Source organism: Monodon monoceros, unplaced genomic scaffold (genome assembly GCF_005190385.1).
Source record: "Monodon monoceros isolate NGI ecotype Baffin Bay Population unplaced genomic scaffold, NGI_Narwhal_1 Super_Scaffold_18, whole genome shotgun sequence".
Taxonomy (NCBI): Eukaryota; Metazoa; Chordata; class Mammalia; order Artiodactyla; family Monodontidae; genus Monodon; species Monodon monoceros.
The window spans coordinates 164,244,697-164,266,371 of NW_021703774.1; the positions used below are offsets into that span (position 1 = coordinate 164,244,697).

The 21,675-nt window shown below is 56.7% G+C and overlaps 1 protein-coding gene across 1 annotated transcript in view; it reads left to right on the plus strand.

Annotated features, from left to right (window-relative positions):
- HSPG2 (heparan sulfate proteoglycan 2) overlaps positions 1–21,675 on the plus strand; it is a 102,065-nt gene that overhangs the window by 49,508 nt on the left and 30,882 nt on the right. Inside the window, exons 14-42 of the mRNA XM_029227271.1 lie at positions 659–822; positions 1,342–1,521; positions 1,617–1,813; positions 1,922–2,069; positions 2,787–2,914; positions 3,261–3,347; positions 3,436–3,494; positions 3,662–3,729; positions 4,633–4,773; positions 4,896–5,072; positions 5,211–5,390; positions 5,504–5,622; positions 6,278–6,389; positions 6,560–6,673; positions 6,766–6,893; positions 7,277–7,363; positions 7,852–7,901; positions 8,220–8,314; positions 8,629–8,769; positions 9,139–9,330; positions 14,950–15,042; positions 15,368–15,448; positions 15,673–15,903; positions 17,578–17,691; positions 19,099–19,226; positions 19,365–19,451; positions 20,467–20,525; positions 20,716–20,883; positions 21,037–21,147. Of these exons, the coding sequence (XP_029083104.1) occupies positions 659–822; positions 1,342–1,521; positions 1,617–1,813; positions 1,922–2,069; positions 2,787–2,914; positions 3,261–3,347; positions 3,436–3,494; positions 3,662–3,729; positions 4,633–4,773; positions 4,896–5,072; positions 5,211–5,390; positions 5,504–5,622; positions 6,278–6,389; positions 6,560–6,673; positions 6,766–6,893; positions 7,277–7,363; positions 7,852–7,901; positions 8,220–8,314; positions 8,629–8,769; positions 9,139–9,330; positions 14,950–15,042; positions 15,368–15,448; positions 15,673–15,903; positions 17,578–17,691; positions 19,099–19,226; positions 19,365–19,451; positions 20,467–20,525; positions 20,716–20,883; positions 21,037–21,147 (3,639 nt within the window). The remainder of the gene's footprint in view (positions 1–658; positions 823–1,341; positions 1,522–1,616; positions 1,814–1,921; positions 2,070–2,786; positions 2,915–3,260; positions 3,348–3,435; positions 3,495–3,661; positions 3,730–4,632; positions 4,774–4,895; positions 5,073–5,210; positions 5,391–5,503; positions 5,623–6,277; positions 6,390–6,559; positions 6,674–6,765; positions 6,894–7,276; positions 7,364–7,851; positions 7,902–8,219; positions 8,315–8,628; positions 8,770–9,138; positions 9,331–14,949; positions 15,043–15,367; positions 15,449–15,672; positions 15,904–17,577; positions 17,692–19,098; positions 19,227–19,364; positions 19,452–20,466; positions 20,526–20,715; positions 20,884–21,036; positions 21,148–21,675) is intronic.

A 21,675-nucleotide genomic window follows, 5' to 3' on the forward strand; every position in this document is an offset into this window, starting at 1 on the left:
GTGTGTGTGTGTGTGTGTGTGTGTGTGTGTGTGTGTGTGTGTGTGTGTGTAGGAGAGGGCTGGACTAGATGACCCGTCATAATAACAGCAACAGTAACAGCTAACCTCCTTTGTGCCACATTCTGTTTTAAGCATTTTATATCAGTTTGTTCATTTTAGCTTCCTAATAACCCTGTGAGGCAAGCCACTATTACCCCCATTTTACAGATAGAGAAACTGAGGCCTTTGCTCAGATCACACATCTGGAGGGTGGTGGAACCAGGACTTGGGTGCCCATTCTTCAGCCCTGGGTAGCTCTCTACTGCCTCCTGAGGGCTGTTCCAACCCTGACAGTCCATGGATCTGTTGGCAAGCAAAGGCTCTGAAAAGTCCTGCTGCAAAAAATCCCCTTGACCTTTCCTTGACCCTGGGGTTCCCAGATCGTTCCCAGCCATCATTCTGAAGCATTGGCTTTGCTCAGAGCATGCTTTGGGAGACGCTCCAGAACTTCAGGAGGAAAAAAAAACTTTGCTTTTATTTGACTTTGGGAGAGAGACTAACGTTCTCTCTAAATCACACTTCTCCCAAAACTTTCCCATCTCTCTGGGTTACAGCCCCTCAAGGGGGCTATCTCAGGCCAGAACATGCATGGCCCTCACCCCTCCCCTTTGCCACCCAGGCGTGAATGTGACGACGCCCACGCAGCCTGGCATGCCGCCCCTCTCCTCCACCCAGCTGCAGATCGACACCGCTCTGCAGGAGTTCCAGCTGGTCGACTTGTCCCGACGCTTCCTGGTCCATGACTCTTTCTGGGCTCTGCCTGAGCAGTTCCTGGGCAACAAGGTGACAGGCTGGGCTGCTGCCCTGGATGGGGAGGTGGCTGAGCCCTGCTGCACATGCCCAGAACCTGCCTGGGCTCTGCTCCCTCTGAAGCTGGGGGGCAGCAGGGCAGTCTTTGCTCTGGGAGACGTGTTGTCTTGCCCCAGCGCAGCCCCCCATGGGCAGCAGCTCATTCATTCAGGGCAGGGTCAGGCCTGCCATTGTCAGGTTGGAAGGAATGCTGACTCAGCTGTTGGAAAGCCCTCTCGGATCACTCGCCATGTCTGAGCTGGGCCCAGTGCCCTCCTCCGGCCTCCCTGGGCACCTTTTACACAGTATTATCAGACTCCTCCCCCAAATTGGACTGAGTATCCCTAAGGCAGAACCCAAGTCGCACCCATCTCTGCTTCCCTGTGCCCAGCTCCGTGCTGGACACGCAGTACCGGCTATGCAGAGTGAGGGAGGAGGGGAACGAGTGGACACACAGTGGGAATCAAGCATGCCCATGACTGGCCCAGCCCTGATCTGCCCTATCTCGGCCAGGTGGACTCCTACGGTGGCTCCCTGCGCTACAAGGTGCGCTATGAGCTGGCACGTGGCATGCTGGAGCCAGTGCAGCGGCCAGACGTGGTCCTGGTGGGCGCCGGACATCGCCTGCTCTCCCGAGGCCACACACCCACCCAGCCCGGTTCTGTGAACCTGCGCCAAGTCCACTTCTCTGAGGTGTGTGGGGCCTGATCCCTCAGGGCTGGCGGTGAAGGGGGTACAGGCTGGGCAGGTGCTGATGCATGACCCCTCCCACCTTTGTCCACACTCAGGAGCACTGGGTCCATGAGTCTGGCCAGCCAGTGCAGCGAGCGGAGATGCTGCTGGTGCTGCAGAGCCTGGAAGCTGTGCTCATCCAGACCGTGTACAACGCCAAGATGGCCAGCGTGGGGCTGAGTGACATCTCCATGGATACCACTGTCACCTACGCTACCAGCCATGGCCGCGCCCACAGCGTAGAGGAGTGCAGGTGCCTGACCCAGCAGGGCCGGGGACCACAGGGACCCTGGCAAAGATAGGGGAGAAACAGCAAGGCCTCATGGTTCTTGCAGCCACTGTCTTGGTCCTGTCCCCACAGATGCCCCATTGGCTATTCCGGCTTGTCCTGTGAGAGCTGTGATGCCCACTTCACCCGGGTGCCTGGTGGGCCCTACCTGGGCACCTGCTCTGGCTGCAACTGCAATGGCCATGCCAGCTCCTGTGACCCTGTGTATGGCCACTGCCTGGTGAGTCATGCCAGCTGGTACTTGGATCCTGGCTAGGGGCAAGGGCCCAGCGGGAGGTTCAGGCTGAGGCTTCCTTGTACCCAGAGCTTACCATAAGCCTCCAGAGTGACTGCCACGGCTGCCACCCAAGCTATCATGACCTGTGGATGCGTTAACAGAGATATTATGTCCAGATAGGAGAGGTGAAAGAGCTACTCTCTTCCACCTTGGTCAGACCAATCCTGGAGAGTACTGTGTAAAGCATGGCCCTTAGCAGGGCATTCCTGAGAGGAAGGAGCCTATAAATCATGCATTATGTCTTAGGAATGGTGGAGGGAGCTGGGATTGTGGAGCTGACAGAAGGAAGCTTCAAGCAGGGAAAACTGTTATCTCCAAATCCCTGAAGAGCTGTCAGGGGTAGAAGGAACGGCCTACAGAAGGCAAAACTAGCCAGTGGGTGCGGACTGGAAGAAGAATGTGGGTTTAGGTCAATACAAAGCAGGCATTTGGAACCTTGTGGGACAGGCTGCCACGTGAGGTGGTGAGCTCCCCGTCAGGATGGAGCTGGGTGCTCCCCTGTCTGCAAAGCTGTGGGGTAGTTCCAGCATGATGGGAGAGGCTGATGCAGCTAGCCTCAAAAGCCCACCCTCAAGGAGCCCATCTGGTCCAACGTGGCCTCACGCTGGGGTCAGAGGGCTGCTCTGTAGAACCTGAACCACTCCCGCCCCTTCCTTCCAGAACTGTCAGCACAACACAGAGGGGCCACAGTGCAACAAATGCAAGGCCGGCTTCTTTGGTGACGCCACCAAGGCCACAGCCACTGCCTGCCGGCCCTGCCCTTGCCCATACATCGACGCCTCCCGCAGGTCAGACCCAGCTCGAGATGGGGCACATAGGGCTGAGGGAGTGGGGAGTGCTGCAGGCTAGGGGCATCCTCTGGGCAGGGAGATGGGAGACCTGCCTGGGTTCAGATCTTCACCTGGTCGCTAAATTATACTAGGCCCCTTGACCTCTCCAGGCCTGCTTCCTTTTCCATACAATGGGCCCATCTGTCTTCCTAGTGTTGCTATGAGGCTGCAGACCAAGAGCAGGTGGGCTTCATAGCCTGTCGTGTCCCTGTGGACAGCAGTCATTCCCAGAGTGGGACTGTAAGCCCTCGCCTGGCCCATCATCGCAGCCCTGCCCCATGTCCTGTCCGCTTGGTACCCACAGGTTCTCAGATACCTGCTTCCTGGACACGGATGGCCAAGCCACGTGTGATGCATGTGCCCCAGGCTACACGGGCCGCCGATGTGAGAGGTGAGGGAGAGCCGATGGGGGCTGGGAGAAGCAGGCCATCATGGGTGGAGGCATGGGAGTGCCGTTGACAACCCTCTCCCTCCCCCAGCTGTGCCCCCGGATACGAGGGCAACCCCGTCCAGCCCGGCGGGAAGTGCAGGCCCACCAGTGAGTATCGCAGCCACCATCCCCTGGCACCTCCCCAGGCTGCCCACCAGGCCCCAGTCCCCGAGTCCAGCACGAACCCCATGATCCTTGGAGAGCCGCCCCACTCTGTCCAGATTACGTCCATCCCACTCCCGTCTTGCCTGCCCACACCTACTTTGTGTCTCCAGACCAGCAGATTGTGCGCTGTGATGAGCGAGGCAGCACGGGGACCTCTGGAGAGGCCTGCCTCTGTAAGGTACGCGTGCCCTCCCCTCCCCCACCCCAGGGGCCTTGGGTCCCAGCACACAGCTGGGAGAGGGAGGAAGGAGGCTCCATCCTCTCCATCGCTCCTTGGCCAGTGGGTGGTGACCTAGCTGCAGGCGGATGGGCCTGGTGGGCTCGTCTTCCCCTTCACGAGAGGTGGCCCGGCATCAGGAAGGAGCACTGGTTTGGGGTGGCAGGTGACCTGGGTTCAAGTCTCAGGTCCTTTGCTAGTCATTCTTTGTGTGACGGTTATAGCTGTACTGTACCTTTGCTTTAACCGTGCTTTCATTCCACATTGACACAATGGTGTAGCTAGTAGCATCACCAATTCACAGATGAGGAGATGGGGGCTCAGAGGAGGGAAATGGTTTGCATTGAGGGTGGGAGCATCAAGTGTCTGCAGAAAAAAGAACTGGGCAGATTTTGGAATCAGGCATTCCTGATGTTACATCCCAGAGTGGGTTAGCAAGCTGAGGAACCCTGTGTAAATCATTTCCCATTCCTGAGCCTCAGTTTCCTCGTGTGAAGCATAGAGATGTCACATCCCTCTCAAGGGACTTAGAGGAGTTAATTGAGGTGCTGGTTGAATAGAAACTAGCACAGTTCATGAAACACTCCATTCATAGTAGCAGTAATTATTCTGACCACGTTGCTATATTTCAAGTCGAAAATTTATTCGTGAGCCCCCTAGCAACCAAAGAGAAAAGAGAAAAACGATTGGTTGTATAAGCTCCCGTTAATTTATTGCTCACATGGTGGCCGCCCTCATACGTGTGCTCTTTTCACGGCTCCCTCTGGCCTTGGGTTCCCATCTAGAATATGGGTGGATTGGACCGGAAGCTCCAGGCAGCCCCTCCTGTGGGCCACCCTGCAGCTCCCAGCTCTGTGCCTGCAGAGCAACGTGGTGGGGCGCCTGTGCAACGAGTGTGTCGCTGGATCTTTCCACCTGAGCACCCGCAACCCTGACGGCTGCCTCAAGTGCTTCTGCATGGGCGTCAGTCGCCAGTGCACCAGCTCCTCCTGGAGCCGCGCACAGGTACCTACACGAGGCGGGTGGTTTGGCAGACTGGCGGGACCGCCAAGCCCAGGGCTGGGTGGACCAAGGGCCAGTCACAGGCCACGGCCCCCATCCCGGCCTCTTCTCCCCCTGCCGCACAGGTGCTGGGGGCCTCTGAGGAGCCCACTCCGTTCAGCCTGACGAACGCCGCGGGCACCCACAACACCAGCGAGGGCATCTCGTCACCCATGCCCGGGGAACTGGTCTTCTCCTCCTTCCACAGCCTCCCGTCTGGGCCCTACTTCTGGAGCCTCCCTTCACGCTTCCTGGGGGACAAGGTGGGTGGGGGGTGGGAAGAGAAAGGGAATTCCAGGCAGCATGGTACCTTTGGAGAAGAGGCGGAGGAGGTGGCCGGAGCAGTGGCAGGGCCCGACGGTGGGGGCCCCAGCTGAGCACCTGTCTGCCTTGTGTCCCAGGTGACCTCCTATGGCGGAGAGCTGCGCTTTACGGTGACCCAGCAGCCCCAGCCTGGCTCCGCAGCCCTGCACAGGCAGCCGCTGGTGGTACTGCAGGGCAATAACATTATCTTGGAGCATCACACTTCCCAGGAGCCTAGCCCCGGCCAGCCCAGCACCTTCACCGTGCCCTTCCGAGAGGTGAGCAACGCCATCCCAGGAGACCCCCGGGGGGAGGCGGGCAGGCCCCCTGCCCCTCTCACTCAGGTGTCAGGCTGTCAGGGGCTGCAGCCCATAAGCTCTTTCCTCGGCAGCAAGCATGGCAGCGGCCTGACGGGCAGCCGGCCACGCGGGAGCACCTGCTGATGGCACTGGCGGGCATCGACACCCTCCTGATCCAGGCATCCTACACCCAGCGGCCAGCGGAGAGCAGGTGTCTGGGCCCGGGGCGGGAGGACCGGAGGGGACTTGGGGGTGGCTCCAGGCTAAGCGGTGCGACGTGATGCATCCAGACTGCCAGCTCTGCTGCTTTCTAGCTCTGCGGCCTTCTTGTGCCTCATTTTCCCCATCTGTAAAATGGAGATTATAACAGTACCTCCCTCAGAAGGCTTGTCTTAGATCAGGTCCCCAAGAAGCAAAGGCTGAGATGGGGATTTGGGTGCCCGTGATTGACAAGGAGAACCTGGGAGGGAGGGACACAGGAGGGAGAAGTGGCCAGGCAAGGAAGCGGTGTCAGGTGAAGACCAGCCTCGGTCTCATCCCCATGGAGCCCTGCAGAGTCATCCTGCCTTGAGGCAGAGGGACTTTGGACCCTGGGTCAGTCTGTCATTGGTCACCCCAAGGGAGTGGGACAGTGTGACCTCTCCTGGCAAGGAATGCTCATTCCCTGGAGGAAGTTACAGGTATAAGCCTTTCACCACAGCCCTTGCAGCTGCTGGGGCATGGACGCCCAGTCAGGGAGCTGGACGGGGCCCCAGGAGCATCACAGCAGGGCTGCTGGGAGGATTAATGAGGTGATAGCGTGTAGGGCTCCAGGGGTGCCAGGCCCAGCGCGAGTGCTCATTCATAGTGGGTCTTGCCACACCCAGGGTCTCTGGCATCAGCATGGATGTGGCTGTGCCTGAGGACACCGGCCAGGACCCTGCACTGGAAGTGGAGCAGTGTACCTGCCCACCTGGGTACCGTGGCCCATCCTGCCAGGTGAGCCCTGGGCCCCACCCACCTGTCCAGCCAGCTCCCTCCACAGTGCTTGCTGGCTCCTCCTCCTTTAGCTCTCCCACCTCCCCAAGCCCACCCCAGCCATCCAGTGGTCCCTTCCCAGAATGGCCCCTGCTGAGGAAGTCCCTCCACCGTCATCTTCCTGCCCCCAGGACTGTGACACAGGCTATACACGCATGCCCAGCGGCCTCTACCTGGGCACCTGCGAACGTTGCAGCTGCCATGGCCACGCAGAGGTCTGTGAGCCCGAAACAGGTTCCTGCCAGGTGAGTCCCACCCTCCTTCTTTCCTACCCCAGGGATCTGTGGCCTCCAGGGGCTCAGCCTCAACCCACGTTCTACCCCCCGCCCCCCCACAGGGCTGCCAGCACCACACAGAAGGCCCCCGATGTGAGCAGTGCCAGCCTGGATATTACGGGGATGCCCAGCATGGGACACCACAAGACTGCCAGCCATGCCCCTGTCGTGGAGCCCCCGCTGCTGGCCAGTGCGTCCAGTCCCTGCCTGTACCTGCCCTTTCCTGAAACGTCCATTGCCCTGTCCCCGATTCCCTTCTTCCCAGACCCTTCTGAGAGGCAGTGGTTAAATCGTGGCCTCACCACTTCCTCAAGGTGTCACTTTGTATAAGATACACTTCTCTCTCTGGGCCTCAATTTCTTCATCTGTGAAATGGCGATAATGATGTACCTCCACCTTGGCCCCTGGTGTGAGCATGAGATGATGCCATGGAACCCTTAGCATGGAGCCTGGCATGTAGCTGGCACTCAGGACACGTTAACTCACATGCCCGCTCCTCCTCTCCCTCCTGCCCTGGTCCTAAAAGAAGAGCTGCTGACCTTCTAACTGGAAATTTGCCCCCCACACCCACAGAGCCACCCACACTTGCTTTCTGGACACAGATGGCCACCCCACCTGTGATGCGTGTTCCCCAGGCCACAGCGGGCGTCATTGTGAGAGGTGAGACAGGTGCGGGCAGGGTGGGGAGCATGCAGGAGGGGCTGCCCCTGGAGTAAGGCTAGGCCCAGCCCTCCTGACCAGAAGGAACCAGAATCCGCCCACTCTGCCTCACAAAGGCCCCCAGAAGACAATCACCTCCTTTACCCGAGAGCCTAAACCTTTAGCCTGGCATTCGAGGCCCTCAGAGATCTGGGCCTGCAGTTTACCCCCAACTCCCAACACCCCCTGCCCCCCTGCCCCAACCAGGCCAGAATCTTCCCAAAAAACCCCTCATTCTTGCTGAAAGTCCTGGGTTTGAGGACTGACCATGCTGGGCATGTTCCTGCCCTTCTTCTCCCACCTATTTCCCCATCTGTGAAATGGGTGAGTTAGGCTAATAGTTTCCTTCCAGCACTCTGAGGTCATTGAGTCCAATACGGGGGCCCCCAGCACAGTCCTGGATTCTGTGGTTCTTCCTTTCATTCACCCAGTGCTTTCTCTCACCACAGGTGTGCCCCAGGTTACTATGGCAACCCCAGCCAGGGCCAGCCTTGTCGAAGTGAGTCTGGTTGGGGAGGCTTTTGGGATCGGGCTACCCTAGGGGTGGAGCTAGGACAGAGCCTTTGTTCTCCTTCAACCTGTGGCAAGTGACTTTTACCTTTCTGAGCCTCGGCTTCTTTATCTGTAAAACGGGGGCAGTGAAAGGCCCACGTACCCCAGAGGGCTGCTGTGAATGTGTATAACGCCTGGGCGTGGTAGGTGTTCAGAAGCAAACACTTCCTCTCTCAGGTGGCGAGTTAGATGCCCAGAGGGTGGTGAAAATGGGGATGCTCGGTGGCAGGTTTGGGGTTCCAGCTGTGGCTTCCCTCCACCTCAGGAGACGGCCAGTTGCCAGAGCCGACCGGCTGTGGCTGTGACCCCCAGGGCAGCATCAGCGACCAGTGTGACTCTGCTGGACAATGCCAGTGCAAGGTTAGTACAAACCCCTGCCCTCCACGAGGCCCTGAACCGCAGCCACGGCGGTTGCCAGGCCTTCCCTGTCACCATACCCTCAGGGCTGTCCCTACGCCCCCGCCACCCTTCCTCGCAGGACGCGTCTCTGCCCCACTGCTCGGGGCCTCGTGGGAAGTCAGGCAGCACCTGGTGGGAGCTGGGGCCTAGGCATGGGGGCAGCAGGGGCTCCCCAGAACTGCTGGACGTGGCTGGGAAGCCTGGCCTCAAAGGCTGCTGAAGGTGCAAGAGAGCCATCCAAGCTCCCCGCTCCCCCCTTTCTACCCATCCTCCAGGCCCAGGTGGAAGGCCTCACCTGCAGCTATTGCCGGCCCCACCACTTTCACCTGAGCGCCAGCAACCCGGTTGGCTGCCTGCCCTGCTTCTGCATGGGCGTCACCCAGCAGTGCACCAGCTCTTCCTACACACGCCACCTGGTAAGAGCCCCTACACTGCCCCGGCACCGGGGCCTGCTGCCGGCCTCTCCTGGCTCATCACTAGGGCAGGGCAGGTGAGAAGCCTAGCCCAGTGGCATCCCCATGCCTCCGTCACTGCCCATGTAAGCACAGATCCCAGCAACCCTCGCCCCCGCCCCTAATGCCCTCCCCATGACCCCATTATTGCGTATGTCATCACTGACCCCAACCCCCTCCTTCCCCCAAATGTCCTCTCCATTTCCCCATTATTTCTGTCCTAGCCCTGGTCTCACCATCCCCCCATTCCCCAATGTAATGCCCATCCCTGCCCCTCCCCCACCAAGGTGCCTGCCCCAGTGCCCAGGCTGACCCTTGTCCTTCTGCTGCCAGATCTCCACCCACTTTGCCCCTGGGGACTTCCAAGGCTTCACCCTGGTGAACCCACAGCGGAACAGCCACCTGACAGGAGGCTTCACCGTGGAACCGGTGCCCGAGGGTGCCCAGCTTACTTTTGGCAACTTCGCTAACCTTGGCCACGAGTCCTTCTACTGGCAGCTGCCGGAGACATACCAGGGAGACAAGGTGTGACATGCAGCAGGGCCTGGCAGACCCTGCCTGATCGCCAGCTCTGAGCCAGGCCCCTGCCAAGCCCTGGGGCCAGCAGGGACTCAGACACGAGTTGACCTCAGAGCAGTTTAGGCTGGCAGGGAGGCATCAGCCATGTCATGGTTAAGCGTGCAGCCTTTGGGGTCATATAGGCCTCGGTCTAAACCCAGCCCTGCCGCTTCCCAGCTGGCTGCCTTTTGATAAACCTCAGCTCCAAAGCAGTTCGGAGGATTAGAGCTCATGCCTCGTGCATAATAAGTGCTCGCCTGTTAATGATTATTAGCTTCCGCGCAGTTAGTCAACAAACAGGTCCTGAGTGAGGCCCTGGAAACACAAGGACAAGTGAGACACAGTTTCAGTTTCATTCATTTGCTCACACATGGAATTCCCTCTGTGCTGTCAACCCTGTGCTTGGTGTTGGGTAATTCTTATTAGAGGTCATATTTACTGATCTCTTACTCTGTGCTGGGCACTGTTGCAAGCACTTTTACATGTCATAAATCACAACTGTATGAGCTAAGTACAACTACTGCCCTGTTGCGTAAGTGAGAAGACTGAGGTGAGAGAGGTTAGGTGACTTCCTGGGCTCCCACAGCCTGAAGGTGGCAATGCTGGGATTCCAACCAGGTCAGAGGCCGCCCTTAAATACTACACTAGTCGGAGTCTTTGCTCCTCCACTGTCATGGTCTAGCGTGGAGGTGATGGGGTGATGGTGTTAGTGGCACGGTGGGGCGCAGGGTCTTGGGCTGGACTCCAGGACGGCGCCCAAATGGGTTCTGTGAGTGGTCAGAGCCACCTGGGGGCACCCAGCGAAAGTGGGTCTTGGTACAGGCATCCCCTGCTGGCTGAGGCCGGTGTTCAAGCAAATGTGTCCCCACGCCCCGGGCCCCAGGAAGGTCAGGGACACTTAGGAGGGGGTGTTCAAGACTGCCCTGTCCCTGTTCCTTGGACAGACCCACGTATCCCAGCCTCCTCCCAGGGCTGGCTGCCTTTTCTCCTCCTCTCCTGGCCTCCGTGTCTTCCTCCCTACTGCCCTGCAGCTCCAGACCTTTCTCTCTGTCTCTCTGACTCCCTCTCCTGGCATTTCCCTGTGCCCCACAGAGGGAGGCATATTTTGCGCGGACGCGACAGGCTCACCAGGTAGGCCCGCAATCTGAGTGGTGTGAAACTGATGTGACGTGGGCATGGTGTGTTCTTGGATGCCCTCAGCCCTGCGTGGGGAGGTGCCCAGCGCCCCGGGCACACGTGGACCCAGGTCGTGACCGATGGCGCACAGTCAGGGCACTGCTGTGCCCAAGCCCTGTGATAGCAGGAGTTAGAACCAGGAGGGGTGTGTGCCTCATCTACTGTGTGGTCTGGTCCTGGTGCCAACTGTCTGTGGCCAGAGTGGTGGCTGAGTTAGCCGGGAAACTAACTTGATGCTAAACCATGTGACTATACCTGGCCCACCAGGTTACCCCTGCGCTGTCTCCCAAGCAGCCTCCATTAACCGTCTGTGTCTGTATGGCCCTCCATGGCCTGGAGTTAACCCTGTGTGCCAGCCTGGAGAGGGGAGCATGCGTCTTTCTCCCCAGTCCGCGTGGGCCTTTCTGGCCGCCATATCCACGGGGAGAGGACACCCCCCAGGGCTCCAGCTCTGGGGCTCTGGGAGGGTCTGAGCTGGCCTGTGCCCTCTACCCGTCAGAACTGCACGTCCCTCTCAGAGGAGCAGTTGCAGGCAGCTGTGGCTGCTGGGAGGATCCTGGGGCCCCCACAGGGCAAGGGCCAGACACAGTGGCTGTCACAAGGGACAGCCAAGGCCTGGCTGGGGACAGCCTGTGTCTAGGGGCCCCAGGGAAGCAACCAGAGAGCACAGTCCAAGTAGGAGCTTGGGGCTGAGGCCCTGGCCTTCCTGGGTTATTTTCCCCCAGGCCAGGCCAGGCCCCAACCTGATGCCGGGACCACGCCAGTGTTGCCCTTGGGAAGCATTACAGAGCTGTGAGTGGCTTGGGCTGGTACCATGGGCATGCACGGAACGTGAGGCCCAAGGAGCCGTCTTCGGCACCATATATGCCCCTGGGGCTGCCTCCAGCCCCTCTAGCCTGAGCTTGGGCAGAACTGTCTGCCCCTCTCTTACCAGGGGCACCCACTCTATGAGCTTCTCCCCGTAGTCCGGGCCCATTCCAGGGAGCTCCACCAGTCTCACGGGGAGCAAAAGGGCAGCAGGTGCAAAGGCCAGAGCTTCAGGCATCGGCACTTGTGAACAGATAGCACAGGCGTGGGCGGCTGGTTGGGCCTGGCACGACCAGGGGGCAGGCAGAGCCTCATGGTGTCCTTTCTGTCCTTCTGCTCCTTTCCTCTGTCCTCCCTCTCTCGGTCCCCCAGGCGGATGAGGCCCAGAGGCGGATGGATGCTGAGATCTGGCAGCTCCTTTCCAGCTTTGCTGCCCACCCCCAGGCCCCTCCCCAGGGGCTCTCGCCCCATCCCCAGCCGGCAGCTGCTCTGCAAGCAGCTCTGCTCTCCCCCTCCCCGTCCCCCTCCCCCTCCGCTTCTCTGTCTTCCTCAGCAGGCTCTCAGGTATGTGCCAAAGCAACCACCAAGGGACACCCCCCCACACCCATCGTGTTTTCTAGACTTCAGTTTTTTCTGAACCAATTTCACAAATTCTGCCATTTCTGCACACCACTTGGACAGTTATTTACTCCAGTTTTTTCTTTCAACCAATCATATACCAACTCAGTTATGCTAGCTTTACATTTTTAAATACACATTAAAATAGCCACTGAATTTTTTAATTTATTTGTTTATTTATTTATGGCTGCATTGGGTCTTTGTTGCTGCACATGGGCTTTCTCTAGTTGTGGTGAGCGGGGGGTACTCTTCATTGCGGTGCACAGGCTTCTCATGGCAGTGGCTTCTCTTGCAGAGCACGGGCTCTAGGCGCGTGGGCTTCAGTAGTTGTGGCACGCGGGCTCAGGAGTTGTGGCTCTTGGACCCTAGAGCACAGGCTCAGTAGTTGTGGCGCACGGCCTTAGTTGCTCCGCGGCATGTGGGATCTTCCCTGACCAGGGACTGAACCCGTGTCCCCTGGATTGACAGGTGGATTCTTAACCACTGTGCCACCAGGGTAGTCCCAAAATAGCCACTAAATTTTAAAATGTTCTCTGGTGTGCCCCGTAAATCATCTTGGGATCCACAAGGGGCATAGCACCAGATGTGAGGAGACACCGACCCAAACCACGGCCAGCGAGAGCAGTTGGGGTGTCTGGGTCTAGACAGGGGAGCAAGTTGTCCAAAGAGCTGGGCCAGGACCTAAGCTGTGGGGCTGGGGGTGGGGTTTCTATCCCTCTGCCCTCCTGGGTCTCCCTCTGGGGTCTGTTCTCACCCCCGTCGGGACCATCTCTGACCTTTTGGCCCCCGACCTGTTCGATCCACTCTCACCACCTGTCCTTCTGTCCTAGTTCTCTCTCTCCTACAAAGGCTTCTCTCTGCTTCCTGAAAGCCTCTATTATTGGCAGCTGCCCAAAGCCTTCCTGGGGAACAAGGTAACAAGGATTTGGGGGGGTGGGGGAATAGGGGTGTCATCAAATCCTAAAATATCAGAGGGCCCTTTGTCAAAACCTTTTATGACACAAATGGGTAGACCAAGGCCCAGAGAGCGGTCCCACGTTCAGGTCAAAGTAGGGCTGAGATCAAACCCAGCTCAGCTCTTACCCTTCAGCGAGCCACAGTCCCCTGGCAGAAAGGCTGTCTTAACTGGGAGGTAAGCCACCTCTTCTTTGGTCTCCCTTTACCCTGTATCCAGATCACTGACCTAGCTCTTGGGACTGCATTCATTCATTCAAGAAGCATTAAGTACTTACTGTGTGCTGTACTGTGTATGGGCAGAATAAGACCCTGGCCTCCCAGAGTTCAGTGTTACTCTGATTATCGTTCCTGTCATGCCGGAATCACCGTCATCACCCTCGTCATTGTCAGTATTAGTACTGCATTTGTACTAGTATTGTTCCAGAAATGATTTAGAGTGCCTCTTAAGAATACACACAATATGCAAGAAAATAACATTCAGAGAAGCAGACAAGACAGGCTGGTTCAGGGGGAAATGAAGGTAGGAAGCTTGCTGGAGCCAAGGTGGAGCTGGGCGCAATGAGGGGAGTTAGCAAGCACTGAGGCTGTGTGCCCAGCAGGCCCTGTGCTGAGTGCAGGGTTTTACGTGGCCTGCATTACTTAATCCTCATACTACCTTTCAAGGTAGGTATTATTTTTATTCCCATTTCCATAGGAGGAAAGTTGGGCTCAGAGAAGTTAAGTGACTTGCTCAAGGCTGTCCAGCCAATAGAGCTGGACTTGAACCCCAGTCTTAGACTGCAGGGCCTGCTCCCGTTGCCACCCTGCTGTGCACACCTGCAGCTTGGTCCTAGACATGGCGATGAACTTGCTGGCATCCAAAGAAAACGGGAAACCAGCTGTTTCATGGTTATCTGGTTATGCCCCTAAATTCCTTACCTCGCCCTGAGCTTGTGGAGAACATCCTCAGGGCCTGTGTAGCCCAGGGCCTGGCATGTCATCAGTAGGTGTTTAATAAATGCTCACCAACTGAATGAACACAAATGAGCAAATGGGCTAGGCCTGACACAGTGTGGTATTGACCTGAACAACTGCCCTAGCGGCAGAGGAGAGAAAGGAAAGTCCTGTGGGGCAGAGCTGGGGCCTTGGCTGCCCAGGTGGAAGCCCCCAGCAGCAAACATAAGGCTCTTCCAGTTGTGAGCAATAGGAAACCCGAGTCCAGCTGGCTTGCCCACAACGAAGAATCTATTGGCTCATGAAAGTGCAAAGCCCAAAGATAGCTGGTATCAGGCATGGCTCGATCCAGGAGCTCATTAGGACTTTATCTCAGCTGGCATCATTCTCCAGCTTCCAATCTGACTAGTAAAGGGGGTTTTTCTGTTGCAGTAGAAAGGGCAGAAGTACCAGGTTCACATGCTCATCCCTGCTGGAGCAGAGAGAGGGAGCGGTGGAATGTGCAGACTGGCCAGACCTGGCTCACGTCTCCACTTTAGAGGAGGAGGGGCCGGGCTCCTCAAACCACACAGGCTGCCTGTAGAACATAGTTTCCTTTAAAGGAAACCAGGACTACAGTTTTCAAAACAACGGGGAAAATGGACTCTGAGCAAACAAACAAAACCCACCTACCCAGGAGGCAAGAGTTCTGAGGGGCAACTTGCAGCATCCCCTTGCCCCCGCCATGGCTGAGAGCTTTTGAACCTTCTGCAACCTCCCTGGGGTGGTCACAGTCATTACCCCTGTCTGCTCTATGGGAAATTCCTTTAATGGAAGGGACTTGGAGCTTGCTTGCTGGGATCGTGAGACAGTGGGAAATGGGGAACCCCATAAAACAGAATAGAGGCTTCTCAGGGTCACTGCCACCAGGTCTGAGACTGTGAAGGAACTGATAGATGTCCTGTCACTTAGGCAACCACCGGCCTCCGGTTGGGTGGGGAGGACAGCACGGGTGCAGAAAGGCCTCCAGAGACTCTGCCCCCCTCACCTATCTGGTCGCACACACCCCAGAGGAGGGCAGAGTCAGGTTGTGACTGCAGGGCTTGCCTCTTGCAGGTGGCAGCCTATGGTGGAAAGCTGCGGTACACCCTCTCCTACACAGCGGGGGCCCAGGGCAGCCCGCTGTCTGACCCTGATGTCCAGATCACGGTGAGCACGTGGATTCCACACCGAGTGGGCAAAAGGGGAAGGTGGAGGCTGGGGGTACCCTCAGTGTTTCTTTCCTTTCCGTCCAGCACTCAGCTGGCCTGGCACCCACCCACTAGTTAGGCCCATGCCCCCGCCCCACCATCTGTTTGGACACTATGTAGGCAGAGGCCCAGCTGCTGGAAGATGGGGTAGTGGGCATGTACCTGACTCCTTTGGGTACGTGAGCTTGGGAGATTGGAGAGGTAGGAGACTGGGATTGGGAGAGGAGCCCACTATCCCCGAGAGCCCCTCAGTTCCCCTCCCAAGCCCACTCGTGTCTCCCCAGGGCAACAACATCATGCTGGTGGCCTCCCAGCCAGCACTGCAGGGCCCGGAGAGGAAGAGCTACGAGATCATTTTCCGAGAGGTGAGAGGCACTCGGCCACACCATGTCTGACCCTCTGCACCCTCCACCCTGCTTTGGAGCCTGGCTTTGACGCCAGCTACACTGCCTCTCACTCCCCCCATCCTCAGCTAACAGTCCTTGGCCAGTGCCTGGAAGGCAGGTGTTGGGGCTGGGGGCACTGCAGAAACAGCACACAAAGCCCAACGCCCCTCACCCCCATTTGCTGTCTTCCCCCACCAACCCAGGAATTCTGGCGCCGGCCTGATGGGCAGCCAGCCACCCGTGAGCACCTCCTGATGGCACTGGCTGACCTGGACGAGCTCCTGGTCCGGGCCACGTTCTCCTCGATGCCGCTAGCAGCCAGCATCAGCGCGGTCAGCCTGGAGGTCGCCCAGCCCGGGCCCTCGGAGGGACCCCGGGCCCTTGAGGTGGAGGAATGCCGCTGCCCCCCGGGCTATGTCGGCTCGTCCTGCCAGGTGAGTGTGACCGGCCCAGATGCCTCTGCGCTAACACAGCTGGATCAGCAAGCGGCCAGCTGGGACTTCCATGGCCACCTGGGATTACTGTCATAACTTTAGTATACTCAGCAACATCTCATTTATTCTTCCCAACAGCACTGAGAGATGTGTAATTGTCCCCTTTTAACAGATTTTTTTAAAAATGAGGCGCTGAAGGGTGCACAACTTACCCAAGGGCACATAGCTACACTCTGCAGAGGTTAAGACCCAGCTCATGTTCCTAGGATGCCCGCCGGAGACAGACACAAGTTAGCCCAACGCAGAGCATGGAAATGCCTCAGCGTGGTGAACAGCGTGGACTGGAGTAGCATTCTAGGCAGGGAGGGCAGAAGAAGCAGAAGCCCAGAAGGAGGAATGTGTGGGGACATAGCCTGTGCTGCAGAAGGGTCACCCCTGGAAAGCTGAGTGGGGGGTGCTTCCTCAGGCCTGGAGCAAGGCTCCCTCCAGCAGGGACTGCCAAGCTGCTGAGGGAGTGCTGGGGTCGGAACTGAACCCCAGGAAAATTCCTCTGCCCCCAGTGAATGAGATGGATGGGGCGGGGGAGAGACAGTGAGTCCTGTCGGGAGGGAAGGGCGGTAGGGGGTGGAAGAGAGGGCAGGCAGATGGAGGGACTCCAAGAACATTTGCAGGGTTCAGCTGGAGACTGAACACGAGGGCAGGGCCGGAGCTGACTGTTCACCGCTGAATCCCTAGGCACGGAGCAGGCAACCAGTGAACATTGGATGAATGAATGTGCAACTGGGGAAGGGGGATCGCAGGAGGGAAAGGGGCAGGGCTGCAGTGCCAAGTGGGCGGCAGGGAGGTCAAGTGTGGAAACAGCTAGCCCCCCACCCAACCGAGGAAGTCCCAGTGGGAAGTCCACATCTCTGCAGCTTTCCATCTGCGCCCCTTTGCTGTGTCCACAAGAACTTTCAAATCCAAATAGATGAACTTCACGTTCCTTGAGGTTGTAAAATTTAACACATTTTGAAGGAGAACCCCTGGGGAAAGCAGAATCCTTGGTGCACGTTTTCCACAGTGAAGCAAAACAGATTTATAAACATCCCTTTGAAATGGTTGGGGAGCGAGGGCCTGGAGAGATTTCAAAGAAGGGGCAACGAATAGAAATTCATTATTGTCAGAAGCCATGATTACTCACTTAGGATGTGTAAAAACGTCCTCGGTTATATGGGTGCCGCCTCTTTCACTTTACTGAGCAAATGTAAACATAGTCATAAAGGTCTTCGAGGACTCATTCCAAATCCAGGTCTCCTGAACTCCCTTTTTCCATCTCAGGGTTACGTTTTTCAATAAAGACCCTGCCAGAAGAATTTTCAGGGCTGAAGTCCTGGGGCTGGAGAAGGGTTCTCCATTAAGAATGAACTGTTATTTCAGTATATCCAGAGCGACTGGAGATGCCAGGCAGGATGGGGGCGACACTGTCCCAGCTCTGGAGTGTTGGAAAAGTGAAGATGGGGGAGGAGAGCTACCAAGAGGGGATGCTGGGGTGGAGAGCTGGGCCTGGAATTTCCCTGCCAAGAGCCAATGGGAGTCTAGATGGTGGAGGGGGGATGGAGGAGACAGGTTCTAGGTCTGCTGTCTCTGGGTGGGACCACAATGGAGACGGAGACCAACTCTCCCCTCTACCCCCAGGACTGTGCCCCGGGCTACACGCGCACTGGGAGTGGACTCTACCTTGGCCACTGTGAGCTCTGCGAATGCAATGGCCACTCAGACCTGTGCCACCCAGAGACCGGAGCCTGCTCGGTAAGAGGCAAGCAGGGCCGGGGCAGGGGTCAGCTTGGCTGGGCCTGGGTGGGGTGTCAGGGCTGGCTGTGGGATAGGGAGGGGTTTGGTTTGGATAGACCCAGATCCAGGGGCAAGGTCGTGGGGCACATCCTATGGGGAAAAGCGCCTGGCCCAGCAGGTCTGGGCATCGAGGGGTTGCAGGCATGGTGGGGTGGCCAGCACTATGGAGTAACATCCTTCCTTATAAAGAAAACTTTGGGGGAATTCCCTGGCGGTCCAGTGGTTAGGACTCCACGCTTCCACTGCAGCGGGCACGGGTTCAGTCCCCGGTCGGGGAACTAAGATCCCTCAAGCCGCATGGCATGGCCAAAAAGAAAAGAAACGAAAACTTTGGTTCCTGCTATTTCCTATCACCAAAGTGACACATGTTTTCTGTAGAAGAATCAGACTATAGAGATAACTTAAAAAGAAAGTAAAAATTCCCTGAAGTCCACCACCTGGAGGTAATTACCGTCAGTGTTAGGCTGTGGAGCTCTTGCTCTTTCTCTAGGCAAATATTTATGCAGGTTAGCATACCTTTTGTTTTACAAATAACCATAGGTTCACTGTGTTTTATGATCAACTTTTTTCACTTACAAGTTCATGACGTCTTTGAATATTTCAGTAGTGGGTTTTTTTTGTTTTTTTGCGGTACGCGGGCCTCTCACTGTTGTGGCCTCTCCCGTTGCGGAGCACAGGCTCCGGACGCGCAGGCTCAGCGGCCATGGCTCACGGGCCCCGCCGCTCCGCGGCATGTGGGATCCTCCCGGACCGGGGCACGAACCCGTGTCCCCTGCATCGGCAGGCGGACTGTCAACCACTGCGCCACCAGGGAAGCCCTTTCAGTAGTTTTTTATACCTGAACTTTTCGGAGTGGTGTATGTATAGCTGTCCAGGGCATGTGGTCAAGGACCAGGGGTTGACAGAGCCACAAGCTAAATATGGAATGAGGAATATGCTACGTTAATAAAAGAAACATGGATCTCTTTGGAGGAAAACATAAAACCCACACACGTTTTTACGATGAAGCACTTATTCCCAAAACTCCGCCCCCACATACTCACGTGGGGACTTTCCTCTGATATTACAGGTATTTAGGTAGAAAAATGTAAGAAATGGAATTGGTATCATCCTTTTTGATAGCTCTTTGGATGGGTGCTCTTTTTAATTTTCTCAGTTCTTTTTTCATGGTTTGTTTCCAGCATTTTGCTTTTATAAACACCATTGAGATGAACATCCTGTAGTGAAATCATTGTGCCCCTCTATGACTATCTCTTTAAGATAAGCTCACAAACATGGAATTTCGAGGTCAAGAGATTACAAAACTGTACAGTTTTTGGTAAATTTTGCCAAATAGCAAGTAGCTGACATCCTTGTGCCTCGCAGCAATGCCAGCACAACGCCGCTGGGGAGTTCTGCGAGCTGTGTGCACCTGGCTACTATGGAGACCCCACGGCTGGAACACCTGAGGACTGCCAGCCCTGTGCCTGCCCACTGACCAACCCAGAGAACATGTGGGTGCCCTTGCTCAAGGCTCAAGGAACAACTCCCACTGGGGAGTGGAGGGCATTGAACTGACTTTTGGGGGAGAAGTGGAGGGAACAGGGTGGGGAGTGAGCGTCCCGTGACCTGACCTTTGCCTCTTATCCCAGGTTCTCCCGCACCTGTGAAAGCCTGGGAGCTGGTGGATACCGCTGCACAGCCTGCGAACCTGGCTACACTGGCCAGTACTGTGAGCAGTAAGTTTGCAAATAGGAGGGATGAAGGGAGGGGGCATATGGTAGACTCCTAGGTGAGAGTCCTGGATGATGTTGCTCAGAAAGGTCCCTACCAGGATCATGTGCCTCCCCTGCTCAAAACCCTTCCAAGATTCCCCATTGCCCTTGGGACCAGCCCAAGCTCCTTAGGTAGCTTTATCACTCTTCAGTCTCATCCCGCTTCTGACACCCAGCTCTATACTCTAGCTGGGCTTCATTTCTTGACTTCTTCATGTTCATTTCTTTGCATGTGCTATTTCCTCTTCATGGAACATTCTTTACCCTCAAACCACCTGTTCCTGGCTAACTCCTGTTTAGCCTTCAAGGCTCAGCTTTATTCCCTCATTCAGCACATTTTTATTGAGCATCTACTGTGTGCCATGCAGTGTGCCAAGGTGTTGGAAATAAAGTAATGAGCAAAACAGATTCAGTCCCAGCCCTTATAGAGTTTCCCAACTATAATGGGAGACAAGACGGTGAGTAATCATACAAATACACAGTTAAAACAGTGATAAGTTCGCTGCAGAGCAGTCTGCTCCAAGGGATAGCAGCTCAGCAGTCCCATCCTCTGGGAAGCCTCCTGATTTTCAGGGCTAGATTAGTGCCTCCCCACCATGCCCTCTCAACCCCCATAGATGTCCATCACTCTCATTTACATAGTTTCCATGTTAGTTTCCCAGCAAGTCAGTTCCATAAGAGCAAGGACTTTATCATGTTTACTGTTAATGTTTCAATAACCGTGCATCGTAGTCGCTTAATAAACATTTGTTGAATGAATGTTTTCCTGAATCCAGCCTACTGACATTTCCACACACTCCCCTTTCTCAGCTCCCAGAGGCCCTGTGGTGGGGCTTTTTTGGTCTCTGAAGTCCTTCCAGAGCTCAGAGCTTCTTCACCCCATACTGGGCAGAGAGCTGAGCTTCTGGCTCCCCAAGTCCACTATGAGGCACTGGGTCCCCTGGGGTCTGACACAGCTGGTCCTTGTTCCTCCTTACAGGTGTGCCACAGGATACGTGGGTAACCCCAATGTGCGAGGGGGTCAGTGCCTGCCACAGGGTAAGTGGGACCATGGTCTTGGGTCGAGGTGATGGGCAAGGCAGGGGACCCAGGGAATTTTAGAGATACTAGGTCTGGGGAACAGGGTGAAGGGTTGGGCACGCGAGTCTTTGGGAGGGCAGAGATATCTGAGACAATGGTACATGCTGGGGGCCTCCTGCCTGAATGGCCTCTCCTTTCCCTACCCCAGCAGACCAAGCCCCGCTGGTGGTCCAGGTCCAGCCAACTCGGAGCATAGTACCCCAAGGTGGTCCCCACTCCCTGCGGTGCCACGTCAGTGGGAGCCCACCCCACTACTTTTACTGGTCTCGTGAAGATGGGCGGCCCTTGCCCAGCAGCACCCAGCAGCGACATCAAGGTACACGTGGCCCCAGGCCCTTCGGCCATTCCAATGGAAAGGGAAGCACAGGTCTGTCCCTGCCCTGCTGAGATCCTGTAGGGACCCACACGCAGGACTAGGTGGGAAAAGGGGTGCATCTGTACTGATGAGCTCCCATCTCCTTGCCACCAGGCTCCGAGCTCCACTTCCCCAGCGTCCAGCCTTCAGATGCTGGAGTCTACATTTGTACCTGTCGTAATCTCCATCATGCCAACACCAGCCGGGCAGAGCTGCTGGTCACTGGTGAGTTTCCAGTCCTCTGTCCACAAGACTGCCTGTCTTGGGATGGGCTGCAAACTGCAGACCATCTACCAGAGGGGATGGTGGACGAGGACACTGGCCAGGAAGATGGAAAGAGGTGATGGGTCAAGGCTGATGTTAGAGGCAGAACTGGCAGGACTTGAGTCTGGTCGTTGAGGGAGAGAGAAAAGCCTAGGGGTCTGGATTCCAGCAGCTGGGCAGAGTGCCATTTACTGAGATGAGAGAGGATCCCACAGGAGGGCACCTTCATTTGGGCTCTGCCAAAAGCAGAGGCTGAGGCTTTGTGTGTACATAGTTTATTTGGTAAATGAAATGAAACAGGGAAGAGAAGGCATCCAATTAACGGTGTGTTATTGAGCACATTACCACCTAGAGCAGTTGTTACTGAACGCAGCCGAGGCAGCCCCGGGAAACTCCAGAGTAAAACATGCTCCTTGGAGTCCCCCTGCCCTCTGCCCTAGGGTCCAGGGAGCTGGGGTATGTGCACACCAGCTCGTATCAGTCACTGAC